The sequence below is a fragment of the Camellia sinensis genome, chromosome 10 (assembly GCF_055761805.1).
Source record: "Camellia sinensis isolate YWXY chromosome 10, ASM5576180v1, whole genome shotgun sequence".
Lineage (NCBI taxonomy): Eukaryota > Viridiplantae > Streptophyta > Magnoliopsida > Ericales > Theaceae > Camellia > Camellia sinensis.
The window spans coordinates 18,797,305-18,817,383 of NC_138970.1; the positions used below are offsets into that span (position 1 = coordinate 18,797,305).

Genomic DNA, 20,079 nt, shown 5'->3' on the forward strand with positions numbered 1-20,079 from the left:
CTTTAGTAAAGGATACCACTAGTCCCTGGCACTCGTCTGCCCTAGGTCTTTTCTGCCGGACCTGGTACACATGCTGCAAGTGCTTTACCTTATGAGTTCCCCCATGAATCTCGTTCTCATTAACCTTCGAGTGAATCACATTGATCACTCGAGGTCTGCCTACTTATTGTTGTGGTGTTGGTGGGGGCGGTGCTGTTGCTGCCTGAGGCAATCTTGCTTGTTCTTCCCTTGTCCTGGCCTCATCTACCAGGTCCTTTAAATGACCTTGTCTTACCAGGTCTTCTAGGTGTGCCTTTAGGGCTCTGCACCCTTAAGTCAAATGCCCATCTTTGTTGTGGTAAACACAGTGCTTGCCAAGGCTTCTTCCCACAAACTTGCCAGGAACTCTTGTTGGTGCTCTGTAATAGGGCTGATTCCTGATTTTTTCCAGAACTTTGTAAATCGGAATTCGAAATATGGTTGTGACTGCCTGTGTAGCCTTTAACCCTGCCTCTTGCTTATTGCATCCACCATCACCTCGGCCTCGGTTTGGCGAGGCATTTTTCTTCTCTTGTTTCGACGCCTTTGTCCTCGACGTGTCCTCCTTGGCCCTGGCATACTTTTCGATCCTGGCTATGAGTTCCTCTATGCTTTTGGGTAGCGTCTTTGCTAGTGACTTTCGAAGCAGGCAGTCATCTTTCAGGTCGTTCTTAAAGGACACGATCGCCGTCTCCTAGTTGCATCATGGTATTCGGTTGAATACCTCATAGTACCTTTTGGCATAGGCCTTAAGGATTTCATCCTCACAAATTCTTAGAGCCATCAGGGCATCCACCCTTAATGGTTGTAGTTTGTTCGTCACGAACCTGGCCACAAATATCTCGGCAAGGCCTTCCCAGGTTTTCACAGTTCCTTTTGGCAACTTGTGAAACCAGTCTGCTGCAATTTTCCCGAAGGATGAGGGGAATACTTTGCAGAGCAACGGCTCGTTCCCAGTGTATAGTGCCATTGAGTTCAGGTACAAGCCGACGTGAAAGTTAGGGTCCGACTTACCGTCGTATATCTGGAATCTCCGCATATTAAACCTCTTCGGGGCTTCAAGCTTCTCTAATTCTACTGAGAATGGTGTTCTCGGCTTGACCGGTGAGGTTACCTCGGTATCTTGTCGCTTCCTCTATAGGTAATCCCTCAGATCTTCCATGGTCCGTCCAGGAGCTCGGCTATCTCCTGACTTCAGCCTTTTTGGTTCACTATTCCCAATGTCATTATGAGTCCTCTTGGACCTCTCTATTAGTTGCATCGAAACAAAGCTCATTCCATTGAACATGCTGATGTTTTTTGGGGTTAGCTTCTTTGGTCTGATGTGTTCTCTAGGACTCTCCTCTCATTGATTCCCCATGCCCGACCTCCCATGAAGTCTGGTGAGAATGTCCCTTGGTCTTATCGTGCTGAGGGATTGTAGGAACTGTTTTTTGCGCCTCTTTTCGAGCATCTTTCTTGGCCGCTTAAATAGGCGTATCTTGTAACGAGAATGGTGGCTGCATGGCATTGTTCTGCATTATGAAGTTGACGACCGTTTCCAGGTCCGCCAATTTGTTCGCCATTCCCTTCATCTCGTCGTCCCTCTGCAAGCATCTTTCTTTCCATACCTGGAGGTTGTCCTTGTTATAATACCCGCCTCGGTCTGGCTTCTTTGGTACGTCGCCCTCCTGCATGACGTCCTTTTCTTCGTGATTCTTATCACGAGTCTATTCGTTGCAGTTGTCTTCTTCGATGTCAAGGTCAATATGTTTCCCACTCTCAGTAAGAATGTCGTCCCCAACCTTCTCTTTCTGTCTGTTGCTAGTCATCTATTATTCTTTCTTTCCCACAGACGGCGCCAAATTGTGAGAGTCAATTTCTTACCACACTGCCAAACTGGTACTCAGCTGGAGAACACTGGCAGAATAAATTAAGCCCGAACGACCTGTCACAGAAAGAAGAGATTTCGGCGGTGGTTCGTCCACCCGGGGGCACTCCGGCGATCAAGTCAGTTATCTCTCAAAGATAGTAAAAGTGCTTAACTCACTATTCAGAACATAAAAAGTATACCTTAGACCCATGAGGGTGCCTCTCTTTTATAACCAATACTGACCTAATCCCAATAGAGGCCTAGCTCCAATGGATTCTGTCTCAATGCTAATCTTGGACTCCCAGTTAGATTGGGATAAACTCTCTAAGAGTCTTATCTTTATCTATACTGAAGTCCTCTTCCAGTTTAGGACTCTTGTCCCTTATCCGCTTATTCTAGATTACGGTATTCTAGTAGATAACCTCGACCTAGCCGAGATGACCTCGACATTATGACCAGAACACGTGGCACCTCGGTTGACACTTCGGTGCCACCTCGGCCACGTGTTGTCATTCAAAAATTATGTCCCCACACCAGCTTATAGCCATCAGGTGTTCATATCTGGGCTTAGGCCTGTAAATAGATTGATTGTATTGATGTTGATGAAAATGGGCAAGATCATGAGATAGAGAAATAAAATATTCCGTCAGAAGAATTAGAGATACTATTTCTATTCAAAATTCATAAATAAAATTGAGTGTGTTTTTCAAATTATGTTCTTAAAATACATTATTGGGATCCCATTCTCATATCTCATCAGTGGTATCAGAGCTAGAAGAGCCTAAACAGAACATAGCAAAGTCCAAAATTTGTCTAGAAATCAAAGTTCTCAAAATTCATTTTTGAGTATACCAAATTGAAGCACTCGTTGAGAAAATTTCAACAAAGAAAAAATTAAGCAAATCGGAGCTAAAATGAAGCCGTACGAGCTGGTCAAAGTTTACCGATAAAAACTAGATAAACCAGCAAACAAAAGAAATTGTTCAATGCATTGCAGGTAGAGTTATAGCCGAGCCCCACCGAGTCGAGCCTCTAAGCCTCAGAGTCGAGCTGCCAAAACCAACCTTTGACGTCACGTTGACACGGGCTGATTGATCCAGGAGAAATTATCCAAGGCTTTGCAAAGCACAAATCTCAATAGATTTGAACGATCAGATTATTTTTGGCTAAATCTAAGCTATCTGAATTCCAATTACCACAATCTAATAGTGTTTCTAGCTATTTAGATTATTCCGGACGTATCCATGCAGTCATAATTTGTAAATTCAATTCAAAAAAATTATGAATTTATTTGAAGACCTACAATAAAAAATGAAGTACAAAATGAGCGAGCTTCACACTTATTTTTGGAATATGTGGTCACCCGTTGCAATTCAATCCCCCTTTGAAAGGCCTTAGGCGAGGAGATTGATAGTTCAGGCAAAGAGATGGTATTATAAAATAGCTTGTGTTGGCTTAGAGTGTTACCGGGCAATACTTTTGTTTTTTTGTTTTTTTTTTGTATGTTGGGCATTTTTTTTTAAACATTAATGTCTAATGTTGTTGTATTTTTTGTTATGTAAAAATCATAGTTTTATTTGTTTTGTTATTTTATATAAAAACAATTTAACAATTTCACACTAAAAACTATCATAAAAACAAATACAATTTTATTAATTACTTCACTATCAATTCCCATCTTATCAATTCTCTCGATTTTATTTCTGAAAACAAACATGCCTTTAAACATGAACTCATCCCAAGTACCATTGGAAGATGCAAATTTCAAGAGGGGAAAAAACACCATGATCCTTTATGACATGACTGGCTTATTAATAGTTGACTTCTTATAATTAATTTGATAGTTGTGAGAGAAAAAATAAAATAATTGTGATTTGGATATTATTAATTATTTTAGGTTATTTTATCTTTACTGACTATTCTAGAAAAAATTATTTTCCCAAACACCCCTTAATGATGATGAGAATGTAATAAAATTGACAATTTAATAAATATGCAAGAGAGATAAAGAGAACTCCATAATTTCTAAAGATTATAATGTATAAATTTTGGATTTATGAATAAAAATAATAAAAAAATAAATATAAAATAGATTTTTCTTTATTTGTCATTGTTAGAAAACTTTAAATACATAGGAAAGACTATGCACCTTATTGAAAATGGCATAATTTTATATTTTTTGAATTATAATTAAAAAAAATGAAAAAGTCATAACCAAATACATAAAAATCATAATTAAAATTTTAAAATAATATCATAATTAAAGAAAAAAAATTGATCATAATTTAAAAAATATCATAACTAAATATACCTGTAACATGTGACGTGTATAATAAAACTCACATAAAATATATATATATATATATATATATATATTCTATCGCTACTGATGAATAAAATTAAAAAAAAAAAAAAGTTTTGCAGAAAAGAAAAGACAACCAAATTGAAAGTTGTTTGACTTTTCCTATTTTAGCACATTTTTAAATTTTTTTTTTTAATCATATTTGGTTGTTTTGAAAATTTATTTAAAAATTAATTTTTTTTAAATTTTTTTTTCTTAAAAACACGCATAAAAAAAATATAACTTAAAATAAATTAAAAATCGAAATAGATTTCATTACCAGTTTGCAAGTCTCCAAAAATGGAGAAGCCCAAACAATCCCTAAACTAGTTAAAAAGCCCAAAGCCTTGCTGCTTCTCACTGCTCTTCGCGCTCCTCTCACGACCGCCGTTGTCTCCTCTCCTCCTCCTCGTCCGCTTCTTCTGACAGCGCCAGGAAAGAAGGTGAGAACAGTTTCAGATACTATTGCAAAGTTTGAGTCTTTCATCTATGTGGTCTCTATTCTGGATCTGTTTATATATTATGCTGACAATTGGTTTGTATTGTTGTTTGGTTGCTGAGAATTTGAGGGAAAGAAATTAGAAAGAAAACATATTAATTTTCCCCATAAACATGCAAATTATAAAAGATTCTACTTACAAGAAAATTTATACCTACTTCCCTTAAGCTCAGTCTCTCAGTCCTTTTGGTTCTTTGCTTCCTAATTTTTATGAATAATAAAAAATATTGTATCAATGCTGATCTTGTTTTCTTCTAAAAAAAAGTTTAAAGCTTGAACCACAAAATGGCACGGACAAAACCGCGTAAACGGAAGCGTAGAGAAGAGAAATATGATACAGAAGACATAGAACAGTTTATGGTAGAGGAAATAGATGGGGTAATGGGTAAAGAGGAGATAGAAAATGCACCAGATGAAGAGAAAGAAACAGAAAATGTAGACGAACTTGCCGGTATTCCGATTCAACCGTATGATCACAAGGCCCAGACTGGGGCCATTTTCATTCTTGAGAAGGCTTCTTTGGAAGTTGCAAAACTCGGAAAGGTCTGTATAAATTTTTATTATCTTTGTCTTTTTCGATTTCTATATTCTTTCTTAAACTTATTTTTGTTGGGTTTAGGATTATGGTGCTGTCAAACTTTTATTGTAGTTGTGTTCTTGAGGGTTAAGGATTTAGGCTTCAGCATTTTGGTTGGGATTTCATAAGGATCTTCCGTCATAGGGGAATGTTTCAAATTTTTGTTGTAGTTTTGTGTTTGTTGAGGGACTTTTTATTTATTTATTGTCTGCATTAAGTGCTTTAGGATATAGGCTTCAGCTTTTCATCATGAATTTTGGTTGGGTTTCTCAAGGATCTTCCATCATTGGGTTTAAAGTATCTCTTCATCTGTGTGCACGCACACATGATGCATGTAATTTTGCCTAACAGCTTTTTTATATCCATACAGTTTTACCAGCTTTTGAACTCAGATCATGACAAATTTCTGAGAAGTAATAACAAAAATCCTGCTGATTACCGGCCAGATATTGCTCATCAGGTACTGAACTTTGGTGTTACGGTCCAGATACTTTTGTTGAAAGGTTCGGTTGTTTTAACTTTTTTTGCTGTTTACGTATGGTCTACATTGGTATGTATAAGTCTAAATCATGGTTATCAGGAAACACCAGCATCCCAACAATTTATGTTCCCAAAACATTGTACATTTTCATTTGAGAACACCCATATTCAGAAAACATTGTATCACTTTCAGTCTAGAACACCGAGTATAATGATTAGAAAAAGCTGGTTCTTATTCTTTGGTTTAATTCTCCTATTATAAGATGAAACATTCAAAAAGGATTAAAAAAAAATAAAAACTATGAAATAGAGGATTTTTGCAGGAGATAAATAAAAGAGGGCCATAGTGGAAGGAGAACCACTCCACATTTAGAACTGTCTAATTACATTCCAACTATGTAATCTGTGTAGCCTTAAAACCAAGCTATTTTGAGTGTTTATACCATATTCCCGTCCTCTTTGTTATTTTGTGAGGGAATTGGGGACAGTCATGGGCCGTATGGGTTGGGTTTTTGGAAGAGCATTATGAAGGTGAGATGAATTTACTAAGAGAATTGTTTTTAAATTGGGTAATGGGAGTAGAGTGAAGCTTTGGCTTGACTGTGGTATGGTCACCCTTTGGAGGATTTGTTTTCCTGATTTATTTGATTTGGCAATTGGTAGTGAACAAGGATGCTTCAGTTCAGGAGAACTTGTTGGTTTCAGCCTCAAAATAGTGCAGCGATGTGGAGTTCGTTGGCCATTTTGATCGGCTTACATTTTGTTCTACATAGTTGCATTGTCCAAAACTTAGTTTCTTTACAATATTTGTAGCAGCCAGTTGGCTACTTCTCTAGTTAGTATTTATGAGGCTTATGTTAAATTTTATTAACTTTTTTTTCCAACCACACTGATCATAAAGTTATGCTTTCCAGGCTATCCTAGCAATTTTAGATAGCCCCCTAAATAAAGCTGGGAGATTACGAGCATTGTATGTGAAAACGGAGAACGGTGTTCTATTTGAAATTAAACCATATGTTCGTATTCCGAGGACATATAAGCGCTTTTCTGGTATGATGTGTAAGTTACCCAAACACTTATTTTGCTATATATACTATTATTTCTTTCCATTGTTTTGCCTTGTAGGAATTCCATTGTCTTTCTCCTACTTTCTAAGTCTCTTAATAATCATTTCAGCGCTGCTGCTACAAAAATTGAGTATAACTGCTGTTGGTGAGAGTGAAAAACTATTGCGTGTGATCAAGAACCCGGTGACACAATATTTACCGCTCAACTCTCGTAAAATAGGTAAGCAATCCTTTTAAGTGTTCTTATCTGATGAATTCGCATCAAGCAGAAATGATAAAATTGCTTTCTTGCATATCAGGCTTCTCCTATAGTTCAGAAAAATTGGTTGATATAAGAGACTATGTGGCTGCTGTTAGCGATGATGTGAATTTTGTTTTTGTGGTATGTCTAAAGCTACTTATGCTTTAAAATTTTGTATGCACTTGTTTGGTACTACATTCTTGACCCCATGCATGTACAGGTTGGTGCAATGGCCTATGGGAAAATTGATATTAAGGATTATGCAGATGATTTTATCTCAAGTAAGCTAATTCTGAATTTTTTTCTTAACTTTCTTGAATATATATTTGTAGTAGAATTTACGCCTCCTACACATATCTTTTCGCATCTAATTTCCTCTCTTTGGTGTACTTGGCATCTTTGTCAGTGCTATCTAGATGGTAGTGGTTTAGTTGGTTTAGCATCTTATTTACATAGTGCTGAAGGAATTGGCATATCTTGTGTGCGAACTATTGGAGATTGAATGCCTATTTAAGAAGCACGAACATGGACATGGGACAAAACGATTTTAAAAAAATAAGACATGAACACGGAGGGAATATGGCAAAATTTTCAATATACTTTTGTTTGCTATTTAGATGAATATAAATTTAGGACACATAGATAAAGTGGCATCAATATGTATATATATACATGTGGGTGTATTTTTTTTACTTTGATCCAAATCAACTTTCTAAAATATTTATGAAAAAAAAATTCACCGGAACACAGGACGCGTGTCAGTGAAGTGTCCCCAAAGTGTCCTACAGGAAAAAACAAAAAAATAGGCGTGTCTGACACGCGGACACACGTGAGTGTGGCATGTTAGTGTTCCGATACTTGTCGGACATGTACACAACATCTATTTTGGAGCACCCTGTGCTTCCTACGTATTGGACACCGACACAGCATCCATTTTGGAGTACCCGTGCTTCCTCTACGCCTATCTATTACAAACTATATTGTGCATTGGTTGTGTTGGAATTTATTGCATTCTTGATCAAGTTGTATTAATCCTCAAGGTATGCTTGTTGGTTGAAAGTTGCTGAAGAATGTCTTCTATATACTTGTGAGCAAATAACATATCATGTATAGTCTTCTACTATCAAATCCATCTATGGAGTAGCACCGTAATTTTGGGTTGGTTGACATTATAACAGTTTATATATCCAACTATATATACATATATTACAAAGTTTTAAGGTCCATTAAGTCACATATACATGCCACTTTACTCAAAGTTCTCATGAGCATACTGCATAAGTCTCCTAAGGATTCTGCGGTTGTTCATCTTGTTTGTTTGCCGATGTTTCTTGGACCCTTTGCTTCAGCCTGGAATACCCATATTGACACCACACAAGATGGTATATATATGCATATTCAACACTTGAAACTAAATTAGATGGGAGGTAGAAAAGTTACACGTGGACATGCTTTGACCCCCATGTAACGTAGAGATCTAATCCAGAACTGATTGTTCGAGTAGATATTGGTCCAAACTTAGAAGATTATGTTCTATTATGCTGTTTAATATCAATTGTTAATTGGTTGCATAATTATGATACATTCTTTTGTTGTTCTCAGTTTTTTTTTTTCCCCTGTCAAATCCCAACACCCAATTTGTGCAGTTTCTGGTTATCCAATGAGTGCAGTAGGCTGTATTTCCAGAATTTGTGGTGGTTTGGAGCACAAGTGGAAAATCTTGTAAGCCCAGCAATCAGTCAAAGTATCATCTACATATTCGGCGCTTTACATCTCATTTTGTGGTGTTATATGTATTCATTTGGTGCCATGAACCAAGGTTCTGTGGAATTTTGAATCATAGCATGTTTCTTCCAATTTTCAATTTTTTCAAAGTAGGGATTGTTATCTATCCTGCACTTGTAATATGATTAAGGAACATAAATTTTTATGTTTATTTATGCTTTATTATTTTCAAATGATTGATGTAGAAAATTTTCATTGAAGTTTTTTATGTTCTTACGAAGCTATAACCATGCAAGTGTTGATTATGGTTGATTGATGAAATAAAATGTTGCTGGAAAAAGTCTGGGGAAATCATACAATGGTTTGCTGTTAAAAGTTTGGCAAAAGGCTTGACAGTCGATCTGAGGTTGGGTTGCATTGAACACTAGCCCAAACCAACTAAAATTTGTTTGGTAATGCTTCCCTTACTGTTTTCTGTTTTCGTTTTTATTTTTTTGAAAACTGGAAATTGATTTCAAAGTTGTCAAATAAATCTGAAACAAAAAGGGTGTTTTTACTTGTGTCCAAAGCAAGTTTTCGTTCTTTTTCTCTCTTCCAACACCACCCACAGCTGCCACTGGCCTCTGGCACCTCTAGGGACCTCTAGCTAACTCCGGACACCTTTCTGCCCGTGATCTCTGACCAGCTTCTGGCAGCCCTCTGGCTAACGACTCTGGAGGGTACCTCAAGCTATTACCACCATTAATAACTTATTAAACATGTTTATTTATTTTCTGTTTTTCTGTTTTTGACAAAAAGCAAAAATCTGCGAACGTTTTCAAATGACAAAAAGCAAAAATCTGCCAACGTTGATTATGTTGCTCTTGACTGGAGTTGGTGCAGCCCGCCTTCCTAGTGAGGAAAAAATAAAACAAGGGGAAATAAGTCAGAGTAATTACGCAAACCCATATCAAGAATGTAACGTGACTGAAGCATAGCTATCATAATGTGGGTCAGCTAGCCAAATGAAGAAAAAAAGAGAGAAAAGAGGTGTGAAAGGGAAAATGGAAGAACCAAAAGTTCTTTATCCCTTCATTCAACCACATATTAATTCCAATACAGTGCATTTTCTTCTCTTCATTTTTTGAGAGAAGCAGTGGGGTCCATTTTGTTTGGGTTTAACAGAAAATGTGAATGTTGTTTCTCAATTTTTTTTTTTTTTGGGGGGGGGGGGGAGGGGAGCAATGTTTGTTAAAGAAGTTAAATAGTCTATTTCTATTTGATTTGAGAATTTTGTCAAATACTTGGCATGTTACACTACAATGTTCTTGTGTCTATACCAACCACACTTTGGAATTTTAACAGACACTTGGCATGTTACATGAAAATAATATGTATTTCTGACTTTTTAAGTATGTGGTGTTCCTTAATTCCATTGAATTGTGTGAAAGAACAGATTAAACATATTAGTGAGTAGTTGGTTGGAGAGAGAGAAAAGAAGCAAAGCCCCAAGAAGACTTACCATTTTAGAACCCTTTGTAGCAATGGATAGATCCATATAAATGAATTTGAATGGGCTATAAACTTCTTCCTCTTCCTTGAGATTAGAAGAGCAAGATTGGGAAGGTGTACAAATTCTATGAAGGGTAACACAACTGCCAATGCCAACATCTTGAAAATCTTTTCCTTGTTGGTCAGGGCGGATCTTAGGAAGGCAACATAGCTCAATCTAGTATGTCATACGAGATGTGCAGTAACATGTGTATATATAAAATAATGTTAGGAACACAGAGATCAAACACAGATGTCTTACAAAAAGTTAGTTCTATAATGAGACATTTGTGTCACATTCTGTGTTTAAATCACTGCATACTTAGATTTATGAGCAGGCATGGACGAATTGGCAGGTAGGATATTTGTGTCACATTCCGTGTTTTTGACATTTGTGTCACATTTTGTGTTTAAAAAAAAAAACGCACACACACTTATGCTATTATTTATTATATTCCTTTCTTGTGGCAAACAATATCTAAATGGATTTGCTTTCCAAAAAACAATATTTGCAAATTAATTTCAAGATATAAACGGAGTAAATGAAAGATCAACAATACTTGTACATTAAGACAAAAGTAAACCTGTATACAAAAAGAGCCAACTCATTTGTGTGATTGATCATTCCACCTTCTCCTCCCTCATTTGCCCTCTAATCATGAAGATATTATCATTTCTTTCATTCATCTTTCTTTTGACCATGTTTCAAACTTTGGCTCAGGTTGATTTACTAACAAAAACTTGTTCCATGGCATTTCCCCATATTGACCTTTGTCTCTCAACTTTAAGGTCAGACCCTCGAAGCAAAAATGCAGATTTACGAGGGCTAAGCCTCATTGCTACTGTAGCTGTGAAAGAACAAGGATTCGTTTTCTTAAACTTCACAACCGAGTTTATTAAATCCAATCCAAAGTTGCATCTAAAGGTAAAATCGGCCTTAACCAAGTGTAAGGAAATGTACATTCCAATTGTGAGAGATCAGTTCCCAAAAATTATTCAAGACATAGATCGAAATGATCACATGGCTACTGCATTTGACAAAGCTAGTCGTTGGAGGTGGACATGTAGAAAAGGTTTGATATTACAAAATAAATTTGGGATAAAAGCACCACTGTTTCAAATTACATGGAAGTAAGTCATGCTGTTATAAAGGAATGGGTTCAAAGTAAATAATTCACTTTTATGTGAACTCTTAACTAGAAATTGAAATAATAATAAAACAATAACTATGAAGTGCTACTTCATTCTCATTCTTCACTTGATTACAGATATAACAAATCCCAAATTGATTTGCCTTTATAAAAATGCAAATCCATATATAAATGTTCCAAATGGATTTCTTTTGTGCCGTGAAGATCAATACACAATTCTTATGGCTGTCCCATTGATTTAAAATTTAACATCCCAAAGAGGGATAGTTTTGGAAAAGTGAAAAATAGTTGACACAGAGAGAGAGAGAGAGAGAGAGAGAACAGTTTGGGCAAAAAAATAGAGTGGGCAGAAGTTGGTGACTTGTCGAGCTTTTTCTTCCTTCTGATACAAATGCTTTTGTTCTTTATATTTTGGCTTTATTATTCACTCGGCTTATGTTTTTACAAAAGTTGTGACTTTTAGATTTGTATTTTTAATTTTTTAGTGAGATGGGCTAGCATATAGCTGTTGAAAAAATGGTTTAATATAGGCATATTTTTTAGTTCAAATTGAGTGGGTTCCAAACGTCTTTTGGGGTGGGTTCGAAGAGGTGAAGTGTTCCTTGCCGCGTGGCAAGTCGCACAGTGAAGACGGTACGTCAAAACCATTTATGAGTGAATGGAAAGTTAACGTCGTTTTCGGGTCTAACATTAATTTTTTAAATAAAATTCATTTGAATTTTTTCAATAAAAATTATTGTGGGAATTTAATTTAATTTAATTCTAAATTCAAATTTGGGTTCCTAAGTGGTTTTCTAAAGTTTGTAATTGTGGGAATTTAATTTAATTCTAAATTCTAAATTTTAAGTTCCTAAGTGATTTCTTAAAATTTATACCTATTCCTTTATTTATTAAACTAATAGTTTAATATATATATATATATATATATATTCCAAATAGATTAATTAAAGTTGCAACAGTTTCTTTATTTGTCCACTAACGGACAAATCATTGTTTGAATATTGATGTTCATATTCAACGGTGGGAATCTGTTTGAAATTTAAATTATATTTGTTTGAAATATGTTGCACCTATTCGGCTTGAGCTTATTTCTGTTTCAGGTGTGTTTCACACCTGTTCGGCCCTATTTAAATTCAGCCTGTCCAACAGTTTTGACCCCGGGGAAAAAATAGTCTGAAATCTTTTTCTTTGCTGTCCAGATTTCATTTGTATGTATTACTATTCATTTTAGTTGTAGAATAAAATTCAGAGAGTTAGATCACAGGTTTGGTTCACCGAACAAATTTATTTGAAGTGCTTCTATAAATTTGTGAAGATCATTGTATCTTGGGAGATAGACGCCATTCAACCGTAAGAACCGTAGCGGAGCGAATCTGTCTTAAGGACAGAGTGTCACACACTCGACTTGGTCTTAATTTTAATTCGGTTCGATAAATAAATTTGGTATGTTATTTATTTATTTTGTTTGAATTTATTTCAAGTTATTTTATTTACACAAAAGATTGTTCCAACAATCTTAAGACAGATTCGAATTATTCTGTTTACAGAATTTTTCGTTTGTTTTCCTTTTTCATTCTTTGTAAATAATTTCGGAAGAAAAATTATTTTTTGTGGATTTACAAAATAATATTCTGGTTGGAAAAACAAATAGTGATTATATGCTATTTGATAGATAATAGTAATATACTGTCTCTTTTCTTTGACAACAACTAGTAGTACGACACTGGTGTCATTAACAATTCAGAATATATTTTTGTGAAATTTTGTCAGAAAATTAATTTTGGTTTTTTAGAAATTATTTTCTAAGTTTTCATTAATTAAAATTCTGTTTTCAGTATTTTAATTATTAAAGTGTTACTGAAATTAAATTTCTGTGTGGAATTAATTTGGTTAAATAAAATTTTATTTTATTTCCAAATTAATTGAAAAATAAAAGTTATTTTCTTATTTCTTTTATTTTACAGAATTTAATTTATTGTGTGGAATTAATTTGGTTAAATAAAATTTTATTTTATTTCCAAATTAATTGAAAAATAAAAGTTATAGTTTTTATTTCTTTTATTTTACAGAATTTAATTTTCTGTGTGGAATTAATTTGTTTAAATAAAATTTTATTTTATTTTCAAATTAATTGGAAAATAAAAGTTACATTCTTGTTTCTTTTATTTTTACAGAATTTAATTCTGTGAATTTGGTTTTATTTTCTGTGTAGTATAAATTCTAATTATAATTTTGTTTTATATATTAGAATTGATGGCTACTGAAACAAATGCCCAAACAAGTACTACTGTGGTGGCTGCAATGACGCCAACCCCCTCTCCTGTTGTAACAGTACCGGTAAATCACGGTGAAAAGCCAGAGAAGTTCTTAGGAACTGACTTTAAAAGATGGCAACAGAAAATGTTGTTCTATCTTACAACTCTGAACCTGGCTCGTTTCCTCCGTGAAGATGCTCCTATCCTGAAAGAGGATGAAACCGACCGGCAAGTGGTTGCTGCGGTTGATGCCTGGAAACATGCCGATTTCCTTTGCCGGAATTACGTCTTGAACGGACTTGACAATACATTATACAACGTCTACAGTCCAATCAAGACAGCAAAGAAACTTTGGGAATCATTGGAGAAAAAGTACAAAACGGAAGATGCCGGCTCAAAGAAATTTGTGGTTGGCAGATTTTTGGATTTTGTAATGATTGATTCAAAAACTGTGATCAGCCAAGCTCAAGATTTCCAACTCATTCTGCATGACATTCACGTAGAAGGTATGTCTCTCAGTGAATCCTTTCAAGTTGCAGCCTTAATTGAAAAATTACTAAAAGGCTGGAAGGAATTCAAGAACTACCTCAAACACAAGTGCAAAGAAATTTCTATAGACGAGTTAATTGTGCGTTTGAGGATTGAGGAGGACAACCGCAATTCTGAAAAGCGGGCTGGTAGGCTTCCTATGGAGTCTAAGGCAAATGTGGTGGAACATGCTTCAAAAACCAAGAAACGAAAGTCTTTTGGAGAAAGTTCATCACAAGGCTCTAAAGGGGGGGAAAATAAAAAGTACAAGTTTAATGGCAAATGTTACATCTGTGACAAAGAGGGACATCGGGCCAAAGATTGCTGTAGCAAAGGCAAAAGCAAAAGAAGAACAAGCAAGAAGCCTGCTCAAGCCCATATGACCGAAGTGGACAATATTTCCAATGGTGTCGATGACATCAATCTTTCTGCAGTTGTTTCTGAGGCAAATCTTGTTGGAAATCCTAAAGAATGGTGGGTGGACATTGATGCTACTTGCCATATTTGTGCCGATAAAAAGATGTTCACATCTTATTCTATAGTGGACAATGGTGAACAACTCTTTATGGGCAACTCCTCAACTTCCAAAGTTGAAGGACAAGGAAAAATTGTACTCAAGATGACATCTGGAAAGGAACTCACTCTCAACAATATGCTGCGTGTACCGGATATTCGCAAGAATTTAGTTTTCGGATCTTTGTTGAGTAAGAATGGGTTTAGGCTAGTTTTTGAAAGTGACAAGTTTGTACTTACCAAAAACGGGATGTATGTAGGGAAATGTTACATGTCTGATGGCCTTTTCAAGTTAAATGTAATGACCGTTGTACCCTTAGTTATTAATAATACTATATCTTCTTCTTACTTGCTTGAGTCTTCAAATTTATGGCACGGTAGACTAGGACATGTTAATTATGGATCTTTGCGTAGATTAATTAATATGGAATGTTTACCTAAATTTAACATTGATTCAAATCATAAATGTGAAGTTTGCGTTAAGGCAAAATTATGTAAAGTTTGCGTTAAGGCAAAATTATCTAAAACTCCTTTTCATTCAATTGAAAGAAGTACGGAACCTTGAATTAATTCATAGTGACATTTGTGATTTTAAATCAAACTAGAGGTTGGAAAAAGTATTTTATCACTTTTATAGATGACTATACTAGATATAGTTATGTTTATTTAATTCGAACTAAGGATGAAACTTTGGAAACTTTCATTCAATATAAGAATGAAGTTGAAAATCAACTTGGTAAGAAAATCAAGAAACTTAGAAGTGATAGAGGTGGTGAATATGAATCACCTTTTGGTGAGTTTTGTAAAGAACATGGGATAATTCATCAAACCACTGCTCTTTACTCACCTCAGCAAAATGGAATTGCTGAAAGGAAAAATAGGACTTTAAAAGAAATGATGAATGCCATGTTAATCAGTTCTGGATTACCTCAGAACTTGTGGGGGGAAGCAATAATTTCTGCAAATTATATTTTAAATAAAGGACCCCGAAAGAAAGTGAATCAAACACCTTATGAATTGTGGCATGGAAGAGTACCATCCTACAAATACTTAAAAGTGTGGGGGTGTTTGGCTAAAGTGGCTATTCCTAGTCCTAAAAAGACTAAGATAGGTCCTAAGACTATTGATTGCATTTTCATTGGTTATGCTAAGAATAGTAGTGTATATCGGTTTTTGATTCATAAATCAGAACATTCCGAAATGCATGTAAATACTATTATTGAGTCTCGAAATGCATCATTCTTTGAACATGTATTTCCAAATAAGACTGGACAAGAGACTAGTAATAATAAGAGGTCTTTTGATGCTATTACTAGTAATGATCAAGATCATGATCAAGAGCAAGAGTTAGATCAAAATGAGGAAGAGGAACCTAGGCGTAGTAAACGTGCTAGAACCTCAAAATCTTTTGGTCCAGATTTCCTAATATTTTTGTTAGAAAATGAGCCTTTAACTTTTAAAGAGGCTATGTCCAGTCCTGAAGCTCCTTTATGGAAAGAAGCTGTCAACAGTGAAGTTGAATCCATATTGCAAAATCACACTTGGGAATTAGTGGATTTGCCACCAGGTTGTAAACCTCTTGGGTACAAGTGGATTTTCAAAAGAAAATTGAAAGCGGATGGATCAATAGACAAATACAAGGCAAGACTTGTAGTCAAAGGTTTTAGACAAAAAGAAGGTCAAGATTACTTTAACACATACTCACCAGTTACTAGAATAACATCCATTAGAATGCTAATTGCCATTGCATCTCTATACAATCTAGAAATTCATCAAATGGATGTTAAAACCGCTTTCTTAAATGGTGAGTTAAATGAAGAAATTTACATGGAACAACCAGAAGGGTTTTTTGTTCCAGGAAAAGAAAAGAAAGTGCGTAAATTGGTTAAATCATTATATGGTTTAAAACAAGCGTCAAAACAATGGCATGAGAAATTTGACAAGGTAATGATGTCAAATGGATTTAAAATTAATGAGTGTGACAAATGTATTTATATTAAAAACACAGACAAATGTTATGTCATTGTATGTCTTTATGTAGATGATATGCTCATCATAGGTAGTAATAATGATATGATTAAAACTACTAAGAAAATGTTGAATAAACATTTTGACATGAAGGACATGGGCATTGCTGATGTAATACTTGGTATGAAAATTACCAAAACATCAGAAGGATATGCTTTGTCACAATCTCATTACATTGAGAAAATACTTGACAAATTCAGCAAAGATGATGATCATCTTGCTAGAACACCTGTAGATGTTAATTTGTATCGTACTAAGAATGTACAGGAAAGTATTTCTCAATTAGAGTATGCCCAAATTATTGGAAGCTTAATGGCCCTGTTTGGTAGAGCTGTGGGAAAGTGCTTATAGCTTATGCCTTAACAGCTTATAGCTTATAACTATTAACATAAGCTGATTTCTGACTTATAAATTAAGCATCTCCTGCCCCACTCAAAGAATAAGCTGATTTCTGACTTACAAAAAGCTATAAGATGCATTGTTAAGCTAAACCAAACATATCAAAATAGTTTAAATTAAGCTGAAAGCTGAAATAAGTAGCTTTTAAGCTGCACCAAACAGGGCCAATGCACTTGATGAACTGCACTCGCCCAGATATAGCTTATGCAGTAAGTAAATTAAGTAGATATACGAACAATCCGGGAGTAGAACACTGGAAAGCAATTATAAGGGTTCTTAGATATCTCCGATTTACTCGTAACATTGGGCTTAACTATACTAGACATCCAGCAGTATTTGAAGGATACTGTGATGCAAATTGGATATCGGATACTAGAGACTCGAAGTTCACCAGTGGGTATATCTTTACTTTTGGTGGGGCGGCTGTATCTTGGAAATCTTCCAAACAGACTTGTATTGCTAGGTCTACTATGGAATCTGAATTCATAGCTTTAGCCAAAGCAGGGGAAGAGGCAGAATGGCTTCGCCACTTCCTTGAAGATATTCCAATTTGGCCAAAACCAGTGCCTGCTATATGCATACATTGCGATAGTCAATCTGCAATAGGTAGAGCACAGAGTCATATGTATAACGATAAGTCTCGACATATTCGTCGTCGACATAACACCGTGAGACAACTACTCTCTAATGAAATTATTTCCATAGAATATGTTAAGTCTAAAGACAACATAGCGGATCCACTAACCAAAGGGTTAGCAAGAGAGCAAGTTGAGAATTCATCGAGGGGAATGGGACTTAAGCCTATTAAATAAGAGTTACCATAACGGTAACCCAACTTAGTTGACTGGAGATCCCAAGATCTAGGTTCAAAGGGACAACCGAGTTGTGAATGACTCAGAAGGATCACTGGGGAGTCCAACTCCTACCAATTTCTATGATGAAATAGTGATGTCTGCAGCGTTTTAGGTTAAGTAATACTTTTAATGATTCTTATATCTAGGTAAACCTAGTGGAGTATGTCAGGATACTCTTCATAAGAATCACCTATGTGAGTGTGAACTGGGCCGATTCTATAAGATTTGTGACGGGCTACAAGTCTTTAGAGCACTCATGAAAGACCAGGTTGTTCAGGGCCAAAATAAACACAATAGTGAGAACTAAACTGTGTCTGGGAATATACTGTGTGAGTTCTATTGTCTTGGTTTACACAAACGGCTGAACAGTTCAAGACATCATGTTCACTGGTTAGCTAGTAAATCCGATAGTGTCTCACAAGGGAAGGTTCAAAGCCAAAAGCTACCTATCCTTTGCAGAATATTACCAATTTCTGTACTCTCTGTAATTAGATCATGTTGTTGAATTTTCTCTCTGTCAAATTCCATTCATGTGGGGGATTGTTGGAAAAATGGTTTAATATAGGCATATTTTTTAGCTCAAGTTGAATGGGCCCCAAACGTCTTTTGGGATGGGTCCGAAGAGATGAAGTGTTCTTTGCCGCGTGGCAAGTCACACAGTGAAGACGGTACGTCAAAATCATTTATGAGTGAATGGAAAGTTAACGTCGTTTTCGGGTCTAACATTAATTTTTTAGATAAAATTCATTTGAATTTTTTTAATAAAAATTATTATGGGAATTTAATTTAATTCTAAATTCAAATTTGGATTCCTAAGTAGTTTCCTAAAATTTGTAATTGTAAGAATTTAATTTAATTCTAAATTCAAAATTTTAAGTTCCTAAGTGATTCCTTAAAATTTATACATATTCCTTTATTTATTAAACTAATAGTTTAATATATATATATATATATATATATATATTCCAAATAGATTAATTAAAGTTGCAACAGTTTCTTTATTTGTCCACTAACGGACAAATCATTGTTTGAATATTGATGTTCATATTCAACGGTGGGAATCTGTTTGAAATTTAAATTATATTTGTTTGAAATATGTTGCACCTGTTCGGCTTGAGCTTATTTCTGTTCCAGGTGTGTTTCACACCTGTTCGGCCCTATTTAAATTCAGCCTGTCCAACAGTTTTGACCCCGGGGAAAAAACAGTCTGAAATCTATTTCTTTGCTGTCCAGATTTCATTTGTATGTATTACTCTTCATTTTAGTTTTAGAATAAAATTCAGAGAGTTAGATCATAGGTTTAGTTCGCCGAACAAATTTATTTGAAATGCTTCTATAAATTTGTGAAGATCATTGTATCCTGGGAGATAGACGCCATTCAACCGTAAGCACCGTAGCGGGGCGAATCTGTCTTAAGGACAGAGTGTCACACACTCGACTTGGTCTTAATTTTAATTCGGTTTGATAAATAAATTTGGTATGTTATTTATTTATTTTGTTTGAATTTATTTCAAGTTATTTTATTTACACAGAAGATTGTTCCAATAATAGCTCATTCATTTTGAGAATAACTTTTCCATCTGAGTTTCTCATCCTGAGAGATGTTTGGCTGCAACTGAGAAGTAGGAGAATGAACTTCAATTAAAAGTCAATAGATGTAGCATTCTTGGCAAACCCAAAAACATTTTGGTCCTATCATCTCAATGAAGCTGAATATACCAATCATTGTTGATATGCATGTTGGGGCAATGGAAGTGTGAATGGGATTCAATGAGTTCAAGAAGGAAATGGAAGTAATGAGAAGTGAAAATTCATATTATGTTCAGCAGAAAATCAATTGTCTGAAGGGTTCTTAGAAAATACAATTATTACAAAGAGAAGATTACAAGCTTATTGTTCCTGCCCAAGAGACACATATTCACGATTTTCTGCTTTTGCATAAAAACAGAAGACTCTGCTCTTGCTGATATATCAATGCCTTACACTGTTGCTGCTGCAAAAAAGGACAGAAGTTTGATTAG

General features: G+C 35.2%; 1 protein-coding gene across 2 annotated transcripts; it reads left to right on the forward strand.

Annotated features, from left to right (window-relative positions):
• Positions 1–3,346: 3,346 nt before the first annotated feature.
• LOC114314250 (uncharacterized) lies at positions 3,347–9,060 on the forward strand. Of its 2 annotated transcripts, none has more exons than XM_028260711.2 (8): positions 3,347–4,654; positions 4,976–5,253; positions 5,658–5,747; positions 6,682–6,826; positions 6,944–7,054; positions 7,134–7,216; positions 7,296–7,356; positions 8,722–9,060. In XM_028260711.2, the coding sequence occupies exons 2-8, from the start codon at positions 4,996–4,998 to the stop codon at positions 8,799–8,801; spliced, it is 828 nt and encodes a 275-aa protein (XP_028116512.2). In that variant the 5' UTR covers positions 3,347–4,654; positions 4,976–4,995; the 3' UTR covers positions 8,802–9,060. The 2 variants fall into 2 exon arrangements, with proteins under 2 accessions (XP_028116512.2, XP_082747063.1); XM_082890937.1 differs by having other exon boundaries at positions 4,475–4,654; positions 6,682–6,817.
• The last annotated feature ends 11,019 nt before the right edge of the window (positions 9,061–20,079 follow it).

What these genes read in the sequence shown, in the direction of transcription:
- LOC114314250 (XM_028260711.2), top strand. Translation starts at nt 4,996, where the DNA reads ATGGCACGGACAAAACCGCGTAAACGGAAGCGTAGAGAAGAGAAATAT. An exon ending in GCGCTTTTCTGGTATGATGT is followed by an intron (nt 6,827 to 6,943) that starts GTAAGTTACCCA and finishes TAATCATTTCAG; the next exon opens with CGCTGCTGCTACAAAAATTG. An exon ending in TGCAGATGATTTTATCTCAA is followed by an intron (nt 7,357 to 8,721) that starts GTAAGCTAATTC and finishes CAATTTGTGCAG; the next exon opens with TTTCTGGTTATCCAATGAGT.